This window comes from Propithecus coquereli, unplaced genomic scaffold, assembly GCF_000956105.1.
Source record: "Propithecus coquereli isolate 6110/MARCELLA unplaced genomic scaffold, Pcoq_1.0 Scaffold222, whole genome shotgun sequence".
NCBI lineage: Eukaryota > Metazoa > Chordata > Mammalia > Primates > Indriidae > Propithecus > Propithecus coquereli.
In genome coordinates, this window is record NW_012147412.1 from 1,594,270 (window position 1) to 1,617,275 (window position 23,006).

Sequence of the window (23,006 nt, forward strand, 5' to 3'; positions counted from 1 at the left end):
CCTCTTGCCCCATTTCTTATGATATGAATGTTTGTGTCCCCCAGAATTCATATGTTGAAATCCTAACTCCCAAAGTGATGGAATTAAGAGGTGGGGCCTTGGGAAGGTGATTAGGTCATGAGGGCAGAGCCCTCATGACTGGGATTAGTGCCCTTATCAAAAAGGCCAGAGGGAGCTCATTTGCCTCTTCTACCACGTGTGAACACAGCTAGATGGCGCCATTTACGAAGCAGATATTTGGCCCTCACTAGACACTGAATCTACCAGCACCTTGACCTTGGACTTCCCAGCCTCCAGAACTGTGAGAAATAAATTTCTGCTGTTTATAAGCCACCCAGTTTATGGCATTTTATTATAGCACCCCAACAGACTAAGAGAATATTGGTAACAGAGTGGGGTGCTACTATAATAAATACCTAAGAATGTGGTAGCAGCTCTGGAACTGGGTAATGCATAGAGGCCAGAAGAGTGTAGAGGTAGGTACATGCTAGCAAAAGCGCTACACTGCCATGAATGGACCATTCAGGGTGATTCTGATGAGGGCCAACCACTAATCTCTACCGATAGAGAGTTGCATGTGGCATCTGCCATTGTATCCCAGGAGCAGTGCTCAGACAGTCCATTGTCTCATTTCCTACACAACTCAGAAAGTAGCAACAGTGTTGGCAGGTAAGACCCCTGTTTTTCTCATGTGCCAGAAACCAATATGGGTCCGGGTAGCTTATGTGCACTCATAGTCAAGCCCACCAAGGACTGTTCTGAGACTAGTCATTCCATCCTGGCCCACGAATGTGAGTGTCTATAAGTGTTAGGCATGGTAATTGTGAAGAAGAGAATTAACTCTCTCTGTTTGAGCCTTATCGAGCCACTTACTCATGTGACCTAGGTATCTGGGACCCACTCTTGATTCTTCCACCATTTCTCATTCTCCACTGCAAAAACCACCAGATCTAGCAGACTGTGCTCCATAAGATTGTCCTTCCCTTTTTGTGTCTGTGTCTCCTTTAGGCCCTCATCCTCATCGCCCCCCAGACTCCTGCAGCGGTGTCCTGTCTGCTTTCTCTGCTTCTAACCTTGACTAATTTCAATAAATCTTCCATGCTGGACAAATGGAATTTCTAAAATGCAAAATCTGACTATGTCATTTCCGTGCTTAAAAGCCTTCAGGGACTCTCCCTACAGAATAGAAATCCAAGTTTTGTTTTATTTTGTTTTTAACATGGCTTAAAAAGCCCTCCAAGATCTGTTCGCAACACGGAAGCCAAAGCAATTCTTTCAAAGCGGAAGTCAGCTCATGCCGATCCTTTGCTCTAAACACTCCCTTGGCTCTCCCTCTCTCTCAGTCAAAGCCAAGGTCTTTACCACGGCTGACAGGCCCTTGCTCTGTTCTGGCTTCTGTTCTCCCTGACATCATCTACCACTGCCCTCTCCTGCGCTCTCTGCTCCAGCCACACTCCCCACCACCCCGAGGTCCCAGGAGCACCCAGGTGTGCTCCCCCCTCAGGGCCTTCTGTTCCCTCCTTGGGAGCCACTGTCACCCGGGATAACAGCGTGGCTTGGTCCTCATCTCAGATGTCCCCTTCCCAGGGAGCTCTTCCCCAACCATCCTATTTAAAATTAGAAACTATTTTCTTTTGTACTTTTTTTAGCATTTACTATGTTAACACTTGGCTGACATAAATAGTTGACTCATTTATTCTGTTTGGTTTTGGTCTCCCCAGCTAAACTGTAAGTTCCCCGAGGCAGGGATTTTTGTCCATTGACTTGTTGCTAAATCCCCAACTCTTAGAACAGTGTTTGGCACACAGAAAGGCCTACATAGGTAACGGCAGAATGAATGGAACGTGCCTGTGTCTCCAGCTTCATTTCCAGCCACTGCTTCCTCTGCAGTCCATCAATATCTTTCTGACTGTTCCCCAATCCCCTATAGCTGTTCCTAACCCCGCTGCCTTTATGTTCTTGTCCTGGACTCCTCTGCCCCACTCCCACACTTCCTCTGGCCACTTCTGTTTACCTTTAAAGACCCAGATCACACTTAACTGCCTCTTAAAGTGTTACATGAGTGCCCCAAGCTGGATTAAATGTTCATTTTCTGTTCTCCCATTGTGTTATCTACTGATTCATGTTTAAAAAAATATAGTCTAAATATCTACGTGTGTCCTTCTTCCGTAGACTGAGATCTCCTTGAGGGGCAGGGGCAATAGTTTTTGTTAATCCTCTGCTTCTCGGCTCCTGACATAGTGCTTGGTACCTACCAGGTGTTCAAATTTGTTGTCGTTGAATGATGACATGATTTAGTCCTGACATGAGGACGTTATAGTATAAACACAGAGAAGAGTACAACAGGGCACCCTCAAAGCTAAACTGTCCAACAGTGGACGTAGCACACCTTCCAGTTGGGAGGAGGGATTGGGGGGTGTAAGGGCCTTGAAGGGGACATGGAAAATATGTGACTTAAGCTGAGACTTAAAGAATGGATATTTAGAGAAGTAAAGAGGGAAAGGGAGGTGACTAGTCTTTCAAGAAAAGACCTGAAGCTATGCCAGAGCCAGCCAGGAAGGGCTGACAACGTGCTAGAGGAGTCTATAGTGGCACTAGAAATGCCACAGCTATCACAGCCCAAATGCACCGTGCTCAGGCTGGCCCACAACCAACTTGCTCTCCAGAACTTTCTCCCAGGCCTTTGCCTTAGTAAGAGGTAAGCCCACTGGAGCCCAGACATGTTAGGTGGCCGTCCTCTCTGGAACACATTTTCTTTGCCTTTCCTTCCTGGCTTCTGCTGGAACCCACTGCCGGGCACGTGCTTACCTGCCTTTTACTATTACTGTTGTTGGCAGGTTAATGACCTAGTGACTTCTTTGCCCGTCACCTTAGACTTGGGGGCGGTGAAAATCTACCAGAGTGGCATGTCTACTGCCGTGGAAACGGATTTTGGGCTCTTAGTGACTTTTGATGGCCAGCACTACGCCTCCATTTCCATCCCAGGCTCCTACATAAACTCCACCTGTGGGCTCTGTGGGAACTACAACAAAAACCCGCTGGATGACTTCCTGCGCCCAGACGGCAGGCCGGCCACGTCTGTCCTAGATCTGGGAGAGAGCTGGCGTGTCTACCACGCGGACTGGAAGTGTGACTCCGGCTGCGTGGACAACTGCACCCAGTGCGATGCCACCACTGAAGCCCTCTACTTCAGCTCTGACTACTGTGGCTTCCTCAACAAGACGGATGGTCCTCTGTGGGAGTGCGGCACTGTCGTGGACCCCACAGCCTTTGTACACAGCTGCGTGTATGACCTGTGCAGTGTGAGGGACAATGGCACGCTCCTCTGTCAAGCCATCCAGGCCTACGCCCTTGTGTGCCAAGCCCTTGGCATTCCCATTGGAGACTGGCGAATCCAGACTGGGTGTGGTAAGCTGGCATCCCATCCCTAGGAAAGGCCTCTCCTGTGCAGGGGGCAGGGGTAGGCTTCCAGGGCTCCTCCAAATGTCCTTGTTAAAGCTCGTGGCCCAAAGTGAGGGGGAGGTTGAAATGTCACAAATTCTAAAGAATGAACTTTGAAAGGATCTTTACTTTGCTCCCCACCCAATATCTTAGCAAGGAAACAAGAACCCATTGGTGAACATCAGTGGTCTGGAAACATGGAATGCGTGGCAGGAAACGCTTGGCTGGAGGAAGTCCCCATAGCAGGGGACGGCAACCCCAGAGTTGAGCAAGGATGAGGGTTAACAGAGGTGGAAGTGGCTGTCTTTGTGGCTGTTGAGTAAATGCAGCCTCTGGCCTGGTAATCAGAACCAGTCTCTGGGAAACAGTTCACCTCCCAATCGGAACTTACAGCAATTATCCCTTGGCTCTTTTTTATCCACTTTCAGACCCCTTAGGGTTTGTGCTCGGCTGCTGCTGGTCAAAGAAAGGGCTACATCCTGTAGTATACCAGTAAAGAAGTCCTTTTTCTGAAATGTTAAGAATGGTTAGGAAAAGCCCCAACTTTGGGGGAAATTCAGGCTCTTTTGAATTACACTTTCAGATTAAGCATTTTTGTACCCCTTAGTTGTCTCTATTTTTTCCTCTACCCCACTGAAATCTCTCTCTCTTTTCCTAATTATGTAAAATTTAAAATCAAATGAATTTTGTTTCCTTCCCAGTCCTTTGTTTTCTCCATATCGGTAAATAGGAAATTGTAATCCATGCATTTGAGTGCTATGGTGGTGAGAAGATTGAAAAGTTTCTTTAAGTTCCAAGGCCAGAGGGACATTTCTTCCCATCAGTATAGGTTGGATTCAGGTAAATCATCATATATCAGATTCAGTTCTTAGAGTATTGGCCAAACTACTAAGCCACAGTGGATTTTTCTTACCATATGACTGACCAGCCTCTATTCTGGCCAGGGCATCCATATTTTGATTCAAGTTGAGATTAAACAGGGCTCCACTTTGGTCTTTATGCAATCCAAGAACATCCAAATTTCCTAACTAAAACTTTACCTATGAAGGCTATATATTTTTTCTGGTGATACACCTTTCCCATCTTCTGTGTTTCTCTCTCCTCTCTCTCTCTCATTTTAGTGGGATGAATTACATTTAATTCAGAGAGCTAGTTTACTAGGCCTCTGAACCCCTGCCCGTTGGAGTCAACCAGAACTCATACCTTTAGTAGACCCAGATGTTCTTAAAATAAGAATTGAAGGTTTCTAAGGCAAGAAGGGCATTCAGAAGACATCTTATTCTGATCCAGTCTTCTGGAGAAACAGGCATACAAATTCTTTGCAGAGAGCCAGAGTTTGTTCTCATTTTTAATACGCCAGGGAATTCGTTCTCACAGCCTTCCTTGGCTACGCTTAGGTATTTTAAGTACCTCCCTGTTAGCGATTTCATGTTTTCAAATTACTCCTCTAATGGTTACATTTTTCACTTCTCCTGGAAGTTGGATTTATTTCCTTCTAAAAATGGGCCATGTTCTTTAAAATCAGATCAATTTACATGTCCATCAGTTGAAGCTCTTAAAACATCTCGAAGGTTGTAGATCACCAAATAATAAACCTATATTGAGCAGTCAGTAGTCTAGGAAAGATAGCAACCTGAAGTCTAATTTCAGCCAAGATGATCAAATTCGAATAAAAGTTCACAGTCCCATCACGTTGCTCAGTAGTTATCAGGAAAGTAGTTGAGCTGGATTTTACAGGGGCAACCTCAAGTCTCTCTTCCCTGAATCAGTGGCCGCTTGGCCCCCGCTGTAAGAGCTAAACGTCCAGAAGGAGTGTTCTTCCTTCGGGCCCCTGTGCTTGCCGGATTCTGGCCGCCTGGCGCTCGGGCTCCATTCACCTTGTTGTCGCGCTCTCTTCCCTTCCCCGCGTCAGTGTCCACGCTGCAGTGCCCGAGCTTCAGCCACTATTCCGTGTGCACCAGCAGCTGCCCCGACACGTGCTCGGACCTGACGGCCTCGCAGAACTGCGCGACGCCCTGCACCGAGGGCTGCGAGTGCAACGAGGGCTTCGTCCTCAGCACCAGCCAGTGCGTCCCGCTGCACAAGTGCGGCTGCGACTTCGACGGCCACTACTACGCCATGGGGGAGTTCTTCTGGGCCACGGCCAACTGCACCGTGCAGTGCCTGTGCGAGGAGGGCGGGGACGTCTACTGCTTCAACAAGACGTGCCCCAGCGGGGAGGTGTGCGCCGTGGAGGACGGCTACCAGGGCTGCTTCCCCCGGCGCGAGACCGTGTGCCTGGTCAGCCAGAACCAGGTGCTGCACACGTTCGACGGCGCCGCCTACGCCTTCCCCGCCGAGTTCTCCTACACGCTCCTGAAGACCTGCCCCGACCGCCCGGAGTACCTGGAAATCGACATCAACAAGAAGAAGCCCGATGCAGGGCCTGCTTGGCTGCGAGGCATTCGGATCCTGGTGGCCGACCAGGAGGTCAAGATAGGAGGATTCGAGGCTTCGGAAGTCAAGGTAAGACTCCTTGCTCCCTTGGAGGGTTTTCTGCCGAGTCACACCAAGGGAAGGAGCTTGAGTTTGCCTTTCTCTTCAGGGTGGCCTTTCTGCCTCCGCCCACGAGTGGATTCTAAGAAGGAGGTGGCTCCGACATGGGAGCGTTTTCTAACGATCAGCGCCCAATTAGACTCTATCAGGTGGAGAAGTGGCGTGAAGCTGGAATTTCTCCGGTTAGATAGAGCAGGATTAGCTCTCTACGATAGCAAATGCTTATAGAACACTTGCTACGTGCCAAGCACTATTCTAAGCCCTTCATAAGCAGTATCAAGCTTAAGCGAATGATCCTCATTTTACGGATGAGAAAACTGAGGCACAGAGAGGTTAAGTAACTTCCTCAGGGACACACAGTCATGAAGTGGGATTTAAGCCCAGGCAGACTGGTTCCAGAATCTGTGCTCTTAACCCTTGTACTATGCTAACATTCATGCCTGCAGATGGCAGTCCATGTGGGGTGATGTAAGGAATCCTTGCCATGGCGGCTCCCACTCCTCTGTCTGACGTGCTCTGAAAAACCCATCAATAAGCATCCAGACTCATAGATCATTAGTTCTAGAAGGAATCTTGGGGATCATCTAGTGCAACTCCCTGTTTTCACATGAAGATCCCTTCGGGCTGCGTGAGGATCCCACAACTAACTGCGGCAGAGCTGGGATGTGGGGGAGGGGAATCCCCGTCTCCCAGTCCAACATGCATTTCATGAGATTACATGAAGTACAGTGTGGAAAACAAACGTGAACACATCACTGTGCGACGAGATCATAAAATACACATCCACAAACTGAAAGGGCTGTTTTCATTCCCATGGCCACATTGGCAGAGATTAATTTATCAAAAGACTAGTAGGAGGTAAATAGGTGATGGACGGCTAGATCATTAGCTCTACGCTCTATGCCCCCAAGGAGCTGGCACACAGGAAAAGTAAGACTGGAAGGGAAAAGAAGGAGCTGGAAAGGTGGGGAAGAAAGGGGTCCGTTTGCCAAAGGTACCACACGGAGATGTCAGGTGGCAGGAGGAAGCCATTTATCTAAGACGATTTTTGCTCACATTTCATCTTGTTTGTTTGGGGCTAGCTTAGGGTCTAGAACACACACATAAAGAGCAAATGGGTCGAATATCAGGGGTGTCCTAGAAGAAAGAAACAAAGAAGCCTGTGGAAAAATAGTTGGTGTCTGTCTGGGTGGTTCCATAGACCATCAGCATCTTGACACTTCCCACAGGGCTAGTCGTGGGGCACAGCCGTGTCTTTGCTCCGGAGCCTAGGAAATGGTGGCTACTCTGTGTGTCTCTGGAATTGAGGAGGGTGGTTTGATTTTTCAGCTGAATGGCCAGGAAGTGGAATTGCCTTTTTTCCATCCTTCGGGGAAGCTGGAAATTTATCGAAACAAAAACAGTACGACGGTGGAGTCCAAGGGCGTGGTGACCGTCCAGTACTCAGACGTGGGCCTGCTGTACATCCGGCTGTCCACCATGTACTTCAATTGCACCGGAGGCCTGTGCGGCTTCTTCAACGCAAACGCCAGTGACGAGTTCTGCCTGCCCACGGGCAAGTGCACAGACAACCTGGCAGTGTTCCTGGAAAGCTGGACAACTTTTGAGGAGATCTGCAACGGCGAGTGTGGGGACCTGCTGAAGGCCTGCAACAATGACTCGGAGCTGCTCAAGTTTTATCGGAGCCGCTCCAGGTGCGGCATCATCAACGACCCCTCCAACAGCTCCTTCCTGGAGTGCCACGGGGTGGTCAACGTCACCGCCTACTACCGTACCTGCCTTTTCCGCCTGTGTCAGAGTGGGGGCAACGAGTCAGAGCTCTGTGACGCTGTGGCCCGGTACGCAAGCGCTTGCAAGAATGCCGACGTGGAGGTGGGGCCCTGGCGGACCTATGACTTCTGCCGTAAGTTGGGGCTGCATTATGGGGAAGGGCATGGCGGGGAATAGATGCCACACTGGACTCCTTTACTCAGGACTTCCCCCGCAGGTGGGATGAGCACAAGGGCGATGTCATTACTGTGTAGACCTTCCTTAGTTAGATGTGTCCTCCAGAATTGCCCTTCACCCCAATCCAGGCTGTTTCTCACCTTTTATTTCTAATTGCACAATACCTCTTCATTGGAGAACAATTAGCCATCGTGTTGACTCGTGGTTTTATCTAGCAGAGGGTACAGGCGCCATGTCAAACAACTAGAAGTCTTTGTGATGCCTTCTCCCTTGGCAAAGAAGGGCCCATTCATGTCGATAGGAGGTGATCGGTTGGGGTGCCTTTAGGGGTGTAGAGATTAGTGCTGCTCCCTGAGGAAAACCTGACAATGAGTATGAAGAGAGTCCTGTGTTGCTGGGCTTTGCTAACCCCTCTCAGCAGGGCAGTGGTAGTACTAGTAGTAATTAGAATAATTGCTGGGAAGACCTGACAGATAACACCCTTGGTTATCGGGGAGACCACAGGGAGGAGTTATATGGAAAACCAGTGCCACCATTAAGATTCTATCCCCCACCCCTGTTTATCTGTCTTCCGTTATGTTTCTTCCTGTTTACATTTATTTGTTTACTTAACTTTTTGTTTTGAAATAATTTTAAAATTATATAAAAGAACACCTGTCTACCCATTACCAAGATTGACCTATTGTTAACATTTTGCCCCATTTGCCATATCATTCCTCTTTCTCTCTCTCTCCCTCCCCTTCTCCATCTCCAGCTTCCATCTGAGAGTGAGTTGCAGACATCTTGCCCTTTATCCCTAAATATTCAGCGTGTATCCCCTAAGAATAAGGGTGTTCACTTACATAACCACAATACAGTTATCGACATTAGGAAATTTAACGTTGATACAATAATTTAACATCCATATTCCAATTTTGTCAATTGACTCAGTGACATCCTTTATGGCTTTTCTTAATTTTTTTTTTTTTGACCTCAATACAGATCTAGTCTAGGATCACATGCTGCCTTTCATTGTCACATCTCCTTAGTTTCCTTTAATCTGGAATAATTCCTTAGTTTTCTTTATGACATTGACATTTTTGAAGAACACAGCCTCCCCCCTTCTAAAATAGAATAGCCCTCCATTTGGGGTTGGTGTTTCCTCTCGGGGAGCTGCACATCCTCACTCAGCCGCTTGTGCAGGTGACACACGGTTCTCTCGTGGCACCACAACACATGCTCTGCCGAGCCTCCCTCCTCGGCCATGTGCACGGTGATCCCCTGGGCGGGGTGTTATTGAACGTCTCGCTGTAGAGTCGCTGCGCTTTTCCCCGTGCAGCTAACAAGCAAACAGCGGGAGATGGTTTAAGATCATGCAAATATCCTGCTTTTCATCGAAGTCCCCCTCCTCGATTTACTGCCGTTGTTGATTTTTTCTGGTATCCATCTTTAGTGTGGAGATCACAGACGGGCAGTTTCCGGCTCTGGCACGCCCTCCACTTTTGCCAGTCAGCGGTGGTCATTCTGTGAGCAAGATCCCTCCTTTCCTTCTGTCTGTCCAGTGATCCGCCTGTCTGTGCCTCTGCCTATCTCTCCGTCAATCATCTTATCAAAACAGACATGGATTCTTGTTTTTCCAGTGGTTTATATTTCATATTACATTTGTTAGTTATTTTTGGTGTTAACATTGTTCCAGATTTGGCCTGTGGGAGCCCCTTCAGGCTGCCTCCTGTGTCCTTTTGTCATGCCTCTGTCATTTTCTTAAGCACTTTCTTAGTTGTTGGCATAACAAGATCGTCCACATTCATCTTTTAATCTTTCCAGCCCCAGGCTGGAATCAGCCATTACTCCAGGAAGCCCCAATTCCTTTTGGTGGGGGATGTTATTAGAAACCAAGATCTGGGTGAGGGGTACTCACTGCTCTTGGGTGTTTTTACTTTGCCTCTAGGCCCTTTCAACAGACAGGGCTAGAAACTCACACACACACACACACACACACACACACACATACACTTCCACTTGTCTTTTTAAACCTCTGATTTCTGAGCTTGGGAAGTCTGAGGAGCAAGTGGAGGGCGTGGTGGCTGTCATGTTGGAAAAGGGCAATTGTGTCCCTGTTGAACCCTACTACCCCGGAGAGGGACTAATTGCAGGTGCTGTGACCCCAAAGCTGGAATTCAGGAGCATGACCTTTTGTCATAAAGTCACCTATAGCTCAAGTGCCTCCACAGTTTGTACTGACCACCGCATCTATGGGACCTTATAATACTTTCCCAAAGCCTTTTTTTTAAAAATCCACCTCCCAGTATCCTCATTTGTCCTGTCTCCAGCTTACCCAACAGTACTTCTGTTCCTGCACCCACGCCACACTTTCTCGTTGTATTTCATTCACGGTACAGGATCACTGAGTCTCCCGCACACCAGATCTCTTCTGCTGCTAGGCCGTGTCAGTGCCATCCTTTTAGACCACTACCCGGCAGGGGGTGTTTCTGCATTGTTTCTATGCTGCATGGAGCACAGTTTGGTGGCATCGTGCGTGCCAAGTTAGCAGGGTATGACAGTGATGTTCCCTCTTTTCCTGCATGTGATGGCTACTGAGTGAGAAGAGCTTCTCACCATCCCTCTTCTGGGCCAGCAGAGCTGGAGGAAGCTCTTAGAAGTGCCTTTTTTAGAGAGAGATGTGGGCAGAAGCAGCCATGTGGAACATGGTTTCCTTAGGCAGAGGGCCAGGGCTCCCACTGGAGACGTCCCCTAGGATGTCGTATGTAGACTTTGTATACTGTGTCTGGCGAGAAGGACTGGAGCATGCATACTTGATTAATCAAGTCTCCAGGTACTAAGGGATTCTTCTGGTCGGGGTCTTGCAGAGTGGGGATTGGACTGGGCAATAGCTGCAAATCAGGAACACAATCTTCTTTGAACCTAGAGAAAGACAACCACCGCTTCAGTGTTCAGATATTTTTAACCAACCCTCCCGTTGGCAGAGCAGGCTGCCCAATTAAGTAATTTCACAGAGGCATTTCAGGGCCTAAGGGAAGTTTTATTACTCCGCGTCTGTATGTTCCAGACTTTGAGACAAATTCAGACAATACAATAAGTCATACGGCGAGAGCCATTTAAATAAGTCATGTTATTTGCTATCACCATAAATCTGCAGTCACTGCTATAACATTCATAATTTAGAGACGAATGTGAAAATTCCTCTATACGGACATGTATAATCAGGGCTGAACTAGCCTTCAACTCCAAAGCCGCATGGCACTGTAGTCAACGGGACTGGAGATGGTCCTTTAGCCCGGAGGAAAAAGACTGGCTTCCAGCACACAGTGCAGAACTGTTGAGTTGGTACTTGTGGACAGAGCTATTATTGCCATGCAATTTATTTCTCTGTAGTGTCCTTCATGTCCTTGGGTTGTAAAACACCATTAAGAAATGATGGTATGCATAAAAGCCAAATAAAGTTATAAAGATGAGATCTTATTTTCCCAGAAGATGGTGGGGACCTTCTCAGATCTCTGGATCTCTAGATGACACAGACTTTGTACACTGTGCCGTACAAAGAGTACACACACATGCACACACACGCACACACGCAGACACGCACACTTCCGTGTCTGACTTCTGTGCCCCTGGGTTCTGTACCTGCCCCTGTCAGATTGGGACCAAGCAAAGCAATAGAGAGAAATGGGAAACTCACCCAGAACGCCACAGTGAGCAGCACATGCTGTGCTTTTTGACTCGGAAACTTAATCTACCAAGGAAGGATTCTGGGAGGATGTGCAATTCAAAATGAGCCTTGAAGGGTGGGTAGGATTTGGCTCTGGGGGGCCGTCCAGACCAGGGAAAGAGTGGGCAGAGGAGGGTGGGGAGAGCATATGCAGAGGGTGGGGAAGAGGTGGAGCCAGTCAGAGGGCACGAGGAGCAGAGAAAGGAAAGACAAAGGGGAAGACGGGAGCCAGTCTGTAGGGTGCAGATACCTCCCCAAACCCATCTATGTGGTAGACACAAGTGTAAGGAGGGGAAGGGGCATACTATTGGTTGGGACTTCACCATGCACTCGATGTCATAGGTTATTACTCCTCAGAACACCCTGCTAGGTGACTGTGGTTCTTAGTTAATAAAGGAGGAAACTGAAGCTCAGAGACATTACACAGCATGCCAGAGTTAAGTTAGTGGTATCCCCGGGTCTCTGTAGCCCTGAGCACTTGTTTTTTCGGGCACACCACACTCCCTCTCCAGCGTCCTCAAGTCAGGAGGACTAGATTTGAATCCCTCACTGGTACTTACTAGTCATATTAAGTTAAATCATTGAACTTCAGTTTCCTCACCTGTAAGATAAGAATGATAAGACTTCCCTTACTTTCCAGGTTGTTGAGATGAGCTACACAAAGTGTCTAGGACAGTGCCTGGCATGCAGTAGGTGCTCAATACGGGCTCCGTAGACTCAGAACCTTCTCTAAGGAAAGCTCAGTGCAGTAGCAGAGCATGTGAGTGAGGGGTTCACTGAGCTTTGGGTCACTGCATTCATCGAGTTCACTGTGCTGTATACAAAGAGTACACACACGCACACACGCACACATGTATGCACACACACTTCGCTCTCTGACTTCTGTCCTTTTCTCAAGCCTGTCTTCTCCTTGACCCCCCTCAGCTCTGGAGTGCCCGGAGAACAGCCATTTCGAGGAGTGCATGACCTGTACGGAGACCTGTGAGACCCTGGCCCTGGGCCCCATATGTATGGATACCTGCTCTGAGGGATGTCAGTGTGACGAGGGCTATGCCCTGCTGGGCAGCCAGTGTGTCCCCCGGAGCGAGTGTGGCTGCAACTTCGAGGGACACCAACTTGCCACCAATGAGACCTTCTGGGTGGACCTGGCCTGCCAGATCTTCTGCTATTGCAACGGCACAGACAACAGCGTCCACTGTGAGACCATTCCCTGCAAGGATGATGAATTCTGCATGGAGGAGGGCGGCCTGTACTATTGCCAGGCCCGCACCGACGCCTCCTGCATTGTCTCTGGCTATGGCCACTACCTCACGTTTGATGGCTACCCCTTTGACTTCCAGACCAGCTGCCCACTCATCCTGTGCACCACAGGAAGCAGGCCGAGCTCAGACTCTTTCCCCAAGTTCGTCATCGCAGCCAAGAATGAGGACCGGGACCCATCCCTGGCCCTGTGGGTGAAGCAGGTGGACGTGACTTTGTTTGGCTACAGCATTGTGATTCACCGGGCCTACAAGCACACTGTGCTGGTGAGTAGTCACAGGCTGACCTGGGAATGTCAGGACAGGGGTCCACAAGTCAGGCTGCAGCTGGATCAGACGGGTCCAGATCCAGTATGTTACAGCAGAGAGAGGCCCTGGAGATTTTCTGTCTCTTTATCTTATGCATAAGCAAACTGAGGCTCAGAGAGGAAACATGATTCGCCTAAGTCACAGACACCAAATTAATAGGCAGAGCCGGCTCTAGAAGTGGTGGCTTTCATATCGTAGCAGAGTATGTTGGAAAGAGCACAGACTAGATTAGACTCCCAGCCTGGCAACCACTGTGCCACTTTGTGCAGCCACTTAACTGGCTAGCGAGGCTGTTCCGTCTGTAATGAAGAACACATGCCTAGCACAGGCCAGGCCCCCTAAGTAGTGCTGTTGTCCCAATGCATCCCTCCCCTTTTTGAGATCAGAATGATGTTTGCCTGTTCTGACCTTTCCATCTCTCCCAGTCTCCCTGCTGGCGCCCACGGGGTCTGAGAGTTCATGAGTCTGGAGCGCATTTGGAGCAATGGGGCTCGCCTGCAATCGCTGTACTCACCTGGGCTTCGGCTCCCTCCTTCTATCCCCCCACCCTTCCCACCCAAAGAGCACTTGCCTGTGAAGACAGGAGCAGTAGGGGTGAGGAGTTGCGCACATTCCTGTCCTGTCCCGAAGACATCAGGCCCCGGGCACAGGCCCGGCCACTCCTCCTCCTGTGTCCTGCTCTGCGCGTGACTTGAACAAGGCGAGCCAACGGCCTCCGCAGCTTAGAGAGCTGAGTTAGGGGCCTGGCTTCTTGCATTATTCTCACAGGTCTGTGTCATAATTTTTCTATCTCTAAGGGGACTCCTTTTCATCTTGTATGCCCTCTCTCTACGTTTCTGAGCTAAAACGAACTCAACTAACTAAACTGAGCTAGAGTTCCCTGGGCACCCATACTGATTTCTTGCCTTCCTTGGGATTTTCTCAACTTCCTTCTCTGACAAACAGAGGCTCCCAAGCTTGTTGAATTATCTTCCCTTTCATGTTTATCGGGGAATCTGCCTTCTTAGCATCTAAGGCAGCAACCCCACTGCGCCCGTTCTTCTTCCCTTTCTCAGCTATTATGACCCTAAATCCCAGTTGTTTTCCTCTGCACTTCTCATAACAGCTTTTTTAAGTGTCTATTATTGCATTAATCATAGTGTATTTTTTCGTGATCTTCATGTCTAACTCCCTTGATTCCAATCATGGGCTTCTTAAGGGCAGGGACCGTACCTAATTCATCTTTCTGCTGAATGAATGCACAGCACCCTGTACATTCCAGTGAATGAATGAGATGACAGGATGACCCCTTTCTTCCAAGGTTCCTGTAACTTTGCTCACAGTGCCAGTTAGTGCTTTGGCAGCCTGAGAGATTAAATTGCCACTTAGGCAAGTTAGGAATGTATCAGGTGCTTTGCTTTTAGCCACATAAGATTTCTAGCAGATGCCTGGATAGTTTAAGCTGCCCATTACAATAACTTCCCTCCACTCTATTTTCGTGGTATGTTAAAACAAATATATCAATCATTTTGTCCATGTGGCTTGTGTCATATCTGTCCTTGTCTCGTCTCCTTATCTGAGATCTTTCCACCCTTAGATTTATAAGTTTTCATGTAGTCACTTATCTTTTGACATTTAACACTCTTCCACCTTCCTACGTTTCAGGATTTTTCTTTTCTTTTAAAACCTAATCTGTTCATAAGTCCTGTCCCATCTAGTTTATTGTGAATTGTATTTTCTGCCTTGTGTTACACACTCTCTGCATTCAGGTATATAGATATCTGAGGCTACACAGGTTGTTTTCCGACCTCTTCCCAGGTATTTTCACAGAGAGACTGTTGGATCCTCATGAACACTAATTCTTTTTTCATGCCGTCCCTTCTCTCTGCTTCAGAGTAACAGATTCCCTACTCTGTCCAGGTATTCCTTCCCTTTCCCGGTGGCGTTAAGCCCTGGGCCAGCTCACTTTCCAGGTGTGTGCCCTGCCCTAATCCCGTGAGATGCCCACTCTGCTAAAGTCAAGAGCCACGAGAACCACACAGCTGATTCCTTCCTCACTTAGACAGATGGACAGGGAAGGCATGTATTAGTTTCTTAAGGGTGCTGTAACGAAATACCACAGACTGGGTGGCTTAAAACCACAGAAATTATTCTCTCACGCTTCTGAAGGCTAGAAGTCCAAACTCAACATGATGGCAGGGTCAGGCTCCCTCTGAGCTTCTAGGGAAGAGCCTGCCCCATGCCTCTCTCCTCGCTTCTGGAAGTCGTAGGCAGTCCTTGGTGTTCCTCAACTCATGGCAGCGTGACTCCAGCCTGTGCCTCTGTCTCTACCTGGCCTCCTTCCCTCTGTGTCTCTGTTTCCCTGTGCCCAAATCTCCCTCTCTCTTTAAGGAGTTAGGCCATAGCTAATCCAATATAACCTCCTCTTAACTCTATTACATCCTCAAAGACCCTATTAACGGTGAGGTCAACATTCACAGATACCAGGCGTTAAGACCTCAACGTATCTTTTTAGGGGACACAGTTCTACCTACAACAGGGGGTAAATGGGGAATAATGAGCATCTAGGAGGAATGGATTAAAGGGTGGGTGGACTCCTTGCCAGGGCCCTTCCTTCTAAGTCACCTAGATGTCCTCGGTGCTCAAGCTGGCAACAGAGTGTATAGCAGCTTTCAAACCCTTGACAAGAAGACCAAGTTCAGGATGCATGGAAGCTTCTTTTCTTTGGGGCCTGGGGAATAGATTTAGCAGTTCCTCTGAATTATTAACATGCATGAGAGGATCTGCTTATTCCATGATTTGCATTTGTTTTTCCCGTGATGTTGTTATCAGTCACCATCTCTCCTTGAGCCTAAAGAATAATGGCCGTGAGAGTGACAGTGGGAAGTGAAGTGCAGCCCAGAGCACAGGTCACTGTAGGTGCTCTCAGAAGTGGAGGGTGACATGGAAGTGATTCCTTGGGACACAGGGTCCCTGTATGACTCTGACCTATCCCTGCATTCAGCCACACTGCAGGCCGTGGGGAAATCCATGAAGCCAAGGGAGCTAGTTGGTAGAAATAAGCATGCTGTCTACAGGCCAGGCAGGGTAGTGGGGCTGGGCCACAGAAGGTGAGCCTCTCCCAGGGGTGCTGCGGTAGCCCAGTCTCAGCTGTCCACACCTGGAGCTCTGCAGGGACCGCCTCTCTCCCACCACCACCCCCAGGCTTCAGGACAGACAGATCTGACACGGCCCAGGCCCATGGGGAGGTTTTCGGGGCCCTCATGGCCCGTGTCTTTATCCTTATTGCCCATCCAGGGGCTGTGGGTGAAGAGTGAGGTGTTGGGCATCACTCTGGCTTAGTTCCATTGATGCCTATTCTGGCCAAGCCCTGGGGAGTAGAAAAATGAATCAAATATGGTTGCAGTCCTAAGAGAGCCCAGAGTCTATCGGAGAGACAGACGTGTTAGTAGTTGATGTCAATGTAATGTGAAGGGCTGAAAAAATGTTGCTTGGGGAGGGCTGTGAGAGCACAAGGGAGAGAATCGCCTAAGCTGGCCTGGGGGTGCTTCAGGGAGGGCTTCCTGGAAGATACAACTCAGAGTTGAGCCCTGAAGGGGCTCAACATTTGCCAGGCTGAAAATGAGGTCGGGCATCCAGGAGAAGCAAGCATTGGTGAAGACCCGGGGGGTGGCAAAGCGTGGGGTACAGGGGACCTCGAAACAGCTGGAGAAGTAGGTCAACGCCAGTTATTTAAAGGAAAACTCTCTCCTAAAACTCTAGTATGTGGTCTTATTTCCGATACTTGATTTGAATATTTGAAATACATTTCCCCACACCCCTGCCCATGCCTTCTTCCCATCTGCCCCTATCCACCCAGCTCTGCGGCTGTTCCAGCCTCTGCCTTTCCCTCGGACCTCCTGTCCCTGAGCCCCCTCCTTCCTCCGTTTCTCACTCACAGAGAGAGACTCAGGGCAGTGGTGCCGGTTGGAGGCAGCAGTTATGGGGCTTCTGAGCTGACAGTGTTCCTTTCCCAGGGTTCTCCTTGGCAATGACAGGATTTGCAAGCCTTTTGTAATAGCTTCATCCAATTATATTGCCTCCCAAGGCATTGCCTCCTGTGTGACACCAGGTAGCCAAGAATATAGAATGCAGAGAAACTTCGCAAGAAAAGCCAACTGGCGCAGCTCAGCCTCTGAGCACACAGCTTTGAGCTTATTAGCTATGAGCTTTCAGGACAGGTCAGAGTCTCCAAGGACTGATCTCATGCCTCCTCCCACCTGCCATGCACCCTGTCCCTTAAATGACTGTCACTGCATCCTCTTCACCTCCTTTCTTCCAGGCGCAGAGAAGGAGGTTCCTCTTCTCTTCCCTACGGCCACTCTCCACCTGTGCTATCTAGCTTTTGCCTTCCAGGGGATCTTGCCTGCCTGTCACCTCCTCTCCCCCTCTGTCTCCAACCTTTCCCTTTCTGCAAGGTCCTTCTCCGCAACCCATAGACATGCTCATTCTGAAACAAACCTCCCACCAGCTTCCACCTGATCTCTCTCCTTCCCTTTCCAGCCAAACTCCTTAGGAACGTCATCTCTGCTTCTGTGTCTCCTGTCTGCTACTTTATTTGCAGTTTTCTTCCTCAATCTAAATTCTGGCCTCATCATTCTACTTAAATTCTCTTATTAAGGCTGATGATTTTTTTTTTTTTTTTTTTGCAGAAAGAATGGGTATTTTTCAGACTTTGTTTCAGGGGCCTCTTTGCCACGTGTGGATCGCACACAAGGCCCTCCATCATCCGAGCCCTCCCCACCTCTCCATGTTCATCTCCTGCCACTCTCAAGGCCGCGCTCTATGCTCCAGCAGCACTAAATTGCTTCAGTTCTTCATATTTATCAGGATTTTTCTCTCTCCTCTGGGCTTTTGCTGGGGCCAGGCCCTTTATTTGGAATTCCCTTTTCTTCACTTCCGTTCCTCCCTGATGGGCCAGCCCCTACTCATCCTTGGGGACCGGGGATGCATCGTTTCCTGCAGGTATCCCTGATTCTGCCCCCAGGTGAGTCTGGTGTCTGTGCACATATTTATCTCGATTGCTGCTTTTATCACATGATATTAATATTATTATCTGTTTTGTTTACACACCTGTGAGCTCCTAGGGAAAGGCCCGACATGCTTTATCCAGCATTTAACACAGTACCTGCACACGGTATGTCTCCATACTGCACACAGTATGGGTGAATGAATGAATTCTGCCTAGAAGAATATTCACAGAAGAGGAGAGAGTTGAGAGTTTTGAAGGGCGAGCATCACCCCCTGGAAAAAGGGATGGGGGCAAGGGCATCCTTGATTGTCTTAGGTCAGGTTCCCTAGAGGCCTAATCTGAGGTGGGGACTCTTGGGAGAGTGAGGGAAGCCCCGGGGTAGAGAGCTCAATAGGGAAGTGGTCTAAACTGGAGACCAGCTGTAGCCTGAGCGACAGGGAGCTCTGGCTCATGACCTACACCACAGAGTTGGTCCCCAGTGCTGGTCAGTCATTGGCCAAGGGCTACCCTTGGAGTGGGAGGTTGGACAGGACCGGCATAACCATCTGGGCACAGTGGATCCCCCTGGACCAAGGCCAGCTGTGAGTTATCATTAGCCCACAGTCACAGTGACTGGCGGAGGGGGCCCTGGGTGGGACACAGGAAGAACCCATCACACTTGCAGCACAGGAAAGGCAGGGTGGAGTGACACAGCTTGGTCCATTTAGGGGACTGCACAGTGTCAGATATTGCTGGTGTGGAGGGTGCATGTGGGCTGGGTCTGAGAGGTGGGGCCCACTGCCGGAGAGCCCAGGGTGTTGTGCTAAGCACATCAGACACTTTACTTAAGCCCTGGAGAGGGTTTTAATATCGGATTAACTGCTTTCAATTGCATTAAAAAATATTGGCGTGGCAATAGTGAGTGAATGGAGGAGGGGGCAGTCCTGCCACCACGGAGACAAGTTAGGAGATTATGTAGTTGTCAAGGTGAAAGGTGATGAGAGTCTGAAGCAAGGCAGGAACAGCAGGGTGGGAAGGGGTGTCAGCTCTCTCCTCCAGTGGGGAGAGAGATTAGGAGGTTGGGGAAGGGATTTCTGGTCAGAAAGCAGTCTTCAGACATTAAGACAATCTTGGAACATGAGGAAGACTAGCTCTCCTGTGAGCCCTGCTGCAGCGAGTGACATGGCTGTCTCCATGAGCGTCATACGCTAACTCAGCCATAGGCCATAGGGTTTGGCTCATCTGAATCAAAATAGGTCAAGGGCAGCAAAGTTCCAGAGTTTCATGTTAAGGGATTTCCCTGTTGCCTGAATTAAAAAATATATGGGCAGAAACACGTGTGAAGCGCCCCCTCTGTGGGAGACGTTGTGCCGGGTGCCCGGAGAGGGGGCGGGTCTGGAGGGCAAGAGGGATGTTGACGGGTGGAAAATGGCATCCCAGCAGACGGAATAGCAAAGGGAAGTCATCCTTCAAAGAAGAAATACCCCGAAGAAAGTAATACATTGGGGCCTGAAATAAATCCACGATAGAGCTAGAAATAGAAACACAGGAGTTCTAGGTTTTGGTATTTTAGTCTAAACTTTAATTGAATTCCTATTACCCTCTGATTACCTTGGAGAAAACAATTTGAACTCCTGGGGGAAGTAATTCTATGTAAACAGAAGGCACTGAAATAAATAGGTGTATTAGTGTACCAAGGATAGTCATTTAAGTCTGTTCAGATCCTAATAATGATAGTTGACTGACATAAACAACCCTACATGCAAAGACTGCATTCAGCTCGCTCGAACTCCCCTCTGGGACTTGTCTTCCTAGAGACTAATCATTCGAAGAAGAGCTGGGAAATCTCTGGGCCAACTGTGTTTCTCCACTACATCTCTCCTCTTACAGGTCAACAATGAACGGCTCTATCTGCCCCTGAAGCTGGGACAAGGGAAGATAAATATCTTTTCCTTTGGCTTCCACGTGGTGGTGGAAACCGACTTTGGCCTGAAGGTCGTGTACGACTGGAAGACCTTCCTGTCCATCACGGTCCCCCGCAGCATGCAGAACAGCACCTACGGCCTGTGCGGACGCTACAACAGCAACCCCGACGATGACCTGGAGATGCCCATGGGTGTGCTTGCATCAAGCATCAGTGAGTTTGGGCAGAGCTGGGTGAAAAGGGACACCTTCTGCCAGGTGGGCTGTGGGGACCGCTGCCCATCCTGTGCCAAGGTCGAAGGTTTCTCCAAGGTACAGCAGCTGTGCAGCCTGATCCCCAACCAGAACGCTGGCTTCTCCAAGTGTCACAGCAAAGTCAACCCCGCCTTCTTCTACAAGAACTGCCTGTTTGACTCTTGCATCGATGGGGGCGCAGTGCAGACCGCCTGCAGCTGGCTGCAGAACTACGCCAGCACCTGCCAGACGCAGGGGATCACGGTGACCGGCTGGAGGAATTACACGTCATGCTGTGAGTCCTCCCTGTTATCTTTCCTGTGGTTTCTCCTCATTCCTGATGGGTTGGGGAGGCCAGTCTTCCAACTCCATAAAAGTCAGCGCGCATTGAGTAGAGCAATGTAAGGATATGCACTTTGGAATTGAGTTTGTTACCTGAAACAGGATATGTAACCTCCGACTTCCTTATCTGTAAAATGGGGTTAATATCACTTATTTCGTGGGTTACCCTGAGGATGAAGTAAGATCATGTATGTAAAGCACAGGGCATCATACATGGCATTGACTCAACAAGTGCACAATAAAATGCTAGCAAGAAACTAATGGAAGAAGAGTTATTTAGTCAGTTCTAGAAGCTCATAATTGTGTTGATAGTTTACATACTAAGTATGTCATATATGTCATGTTTCAGGCTTTGTGCCTGTGAAACATAGCATAATGTTAGGAGTACATTAGAGAAGGAATTAGAGCCCCTGGATTCTAGCCTTGACTCTGTCCTTAAGGATTTGTGTGACCTTGGAGCAATGCATTTTCCTCCCTCGTTCTCAGCTTCCCTCTCTGTAGAGCAGTGGTAATGCTGCCTTGGCCATTTATGCTACAGAGATGTCGGGAGGATCAAATTAGGTAACTGAAAGCCCAGCGCACTCTATGCATGCTAAATGGTATTGTTATATGAATGGCTTGCTCTGAGCCAAGCCCAGTGCCAAACACTTTATCAGCATGATTTCATTTATTCTTCTCAATAACCTAATTGATCAGGGAGAAACTGAGACTCAGAAGAGTTAAGTAACTTGCTTAAGGTCATATAATTTCTGTGGCAAAGTCAGGATTCGACCTTCTAAGCCAAAGCCCATGCTCCCATAGTCCTCTTTACTCGTGGATTATGTACTGGAATGATTTGGCATTTCAGGATAGGAAAAAGTTGGAGGGAAAAACCACTGTTGGTCATTGGCTAACCCATCTTGGTCTATTTTCTCATCTCGATTTCATTAACGATCGCAAATGTCTTTTAGAAGGTCTGGTTGTACAAAAAGGCTACAAATCGATCCTGAATACATAGAACTCTAAATAAGTAATGCAGCAGGATCCCCAGAGAATCAACTCCCATTTTCATCCTGGAAAAGGGAGATTTGGGTGAAAAACCAGAAACAGTCTTGTGGTTTACAGTCCATGTAATTGGATTCTTGTGGATTGTGGAGGAAGCAGGGAAGGAAGCTAAGGGGGGACAGATGCCAACTGCTCAGTCATCCAGGCTGAGTCCTGGGGGGCAGGGGGGGAATAAGTTAGCAGAAAGGGTGACTATCCAAACAGATTGGCGTCTGGTGACTTCAGTAAAAATAAATATGCCTATAACAAAAGCTTGAGTCTAGATAAAACCCCAGAGCTACTCTGGATTCATTGGGGTCAGCTCACAGGACCAGAGAGCTTGCCTTCCTCTAAATCAGAAAACCAGGCTCTGGACCCAGAGGCCTAAACATGGCGCAGGATGGGGAAACAGTTTTGGAAGGGGAGGCTCAGCTGTTTTCGTCTGGAGACTTATGAGAGAGAGTCAGTTCCCTCGTTACCTGCAGCCGTGCCTTGCTGGCTGTACTGCTCTTGCAGTGGCTGAGATGGGGGCAGGCGTAGTGCAGGCCAGAAACCATTGCTTCTAGCTGCAGTGCACAGGGGCATGCAGAGAGAGGGTTCATTTTAAAGGGACTGATTCCAGGAACTCTCATCTCTATTGATGGGTCTCAACTTTTGTCACTCATGGGAAGGAAAGGGAATTGAGTTAGCCAGCCCCATACCCTTACCTCTGAGGACAAAAGCCACCCACCCCCACAGAGCCTGGCTAGGGATTAAGGATGTGAGGATGATATTTCTTGTCCTCCTCTTCCCCCCCTCAAAGTTCCCTCCAAACGCTGGTCACCTCCTCCCCACACTGGCTAACTGGTAGTGGGGAGCTCTGCCCACGGCACTCAGAGCCGAGTCTGTCCTGCCTCGTCCTCAGGCTGGGCTGCCCACCAGCAGATCCCCAGCGGGTACATCCGGGCCAGCAGGTAGCTTAGAATGGTTCCCATCATCAGGAGTGTCAGACCTTGCCCTACTTTGGCATTTCAGAACAGGGCAAAGATCCAGAAGTTAGAAGCACCAGTGGAGATGGTGGTAATGGATGGTAAAAAGAAACACTAAAGTAAGAGAAAAAACATGCTTTAAAGACGACATGTGGGTGGGGATGGGGGATGGAGGTGGGGTGCAGTTGGAGGCAGCTTGGTTTTCCATTTTGAGCTTCAGAAGCAGACAAAAGCTGGGGGAGACTGAGTCCTAACTCAGCCATTCAGCCCGAGAATAGGGTTGTTTGTTAATTGCTTTGCTGTGACTCCAACCTCTGAGAAGGGAGGGCAGGACTGATTCTTTCCCTCCG

The 23,006-nt window shown here is 48.9% G+C and overlaps 1 protein-coding gene across 1 annotated transcript in view; it reads left to right on the forward strand.

The window, feature by feature from the left end:
* Positions 1 to 23,006, forward strand: part of TECTA (tectorin alpha) — a 74,441-nt gene that overhangs the window by 18,083 nt on the left and 33,352 nt on the right. The window contains exons 7-11 of the mRNA XM_012644900.1: positions 2,838 to 3,408; positions 5,354 to 5,946; positions 7,306 to 7,879; positions 12,554 to 13,155; positions 20,057 to 20,618. Of these exons, the coding sequence (XP_012500354.1) occupies positions 2,838 to 3,408; positions 5,354 to 5,946; positions 7,306 to 7,879; positions 12,554 to 13,155; positions 20,057 to 20,618 (2,902 nt within the window). The remainder of the gene's footprint in view (positions 1 to 2,837; positions 3,409 to 5,353; positions 5,947 to 7,305; positions 7,880 to 12,553; positions 13,156 to 20,056; positions 20,619 to 23,006) is intronic.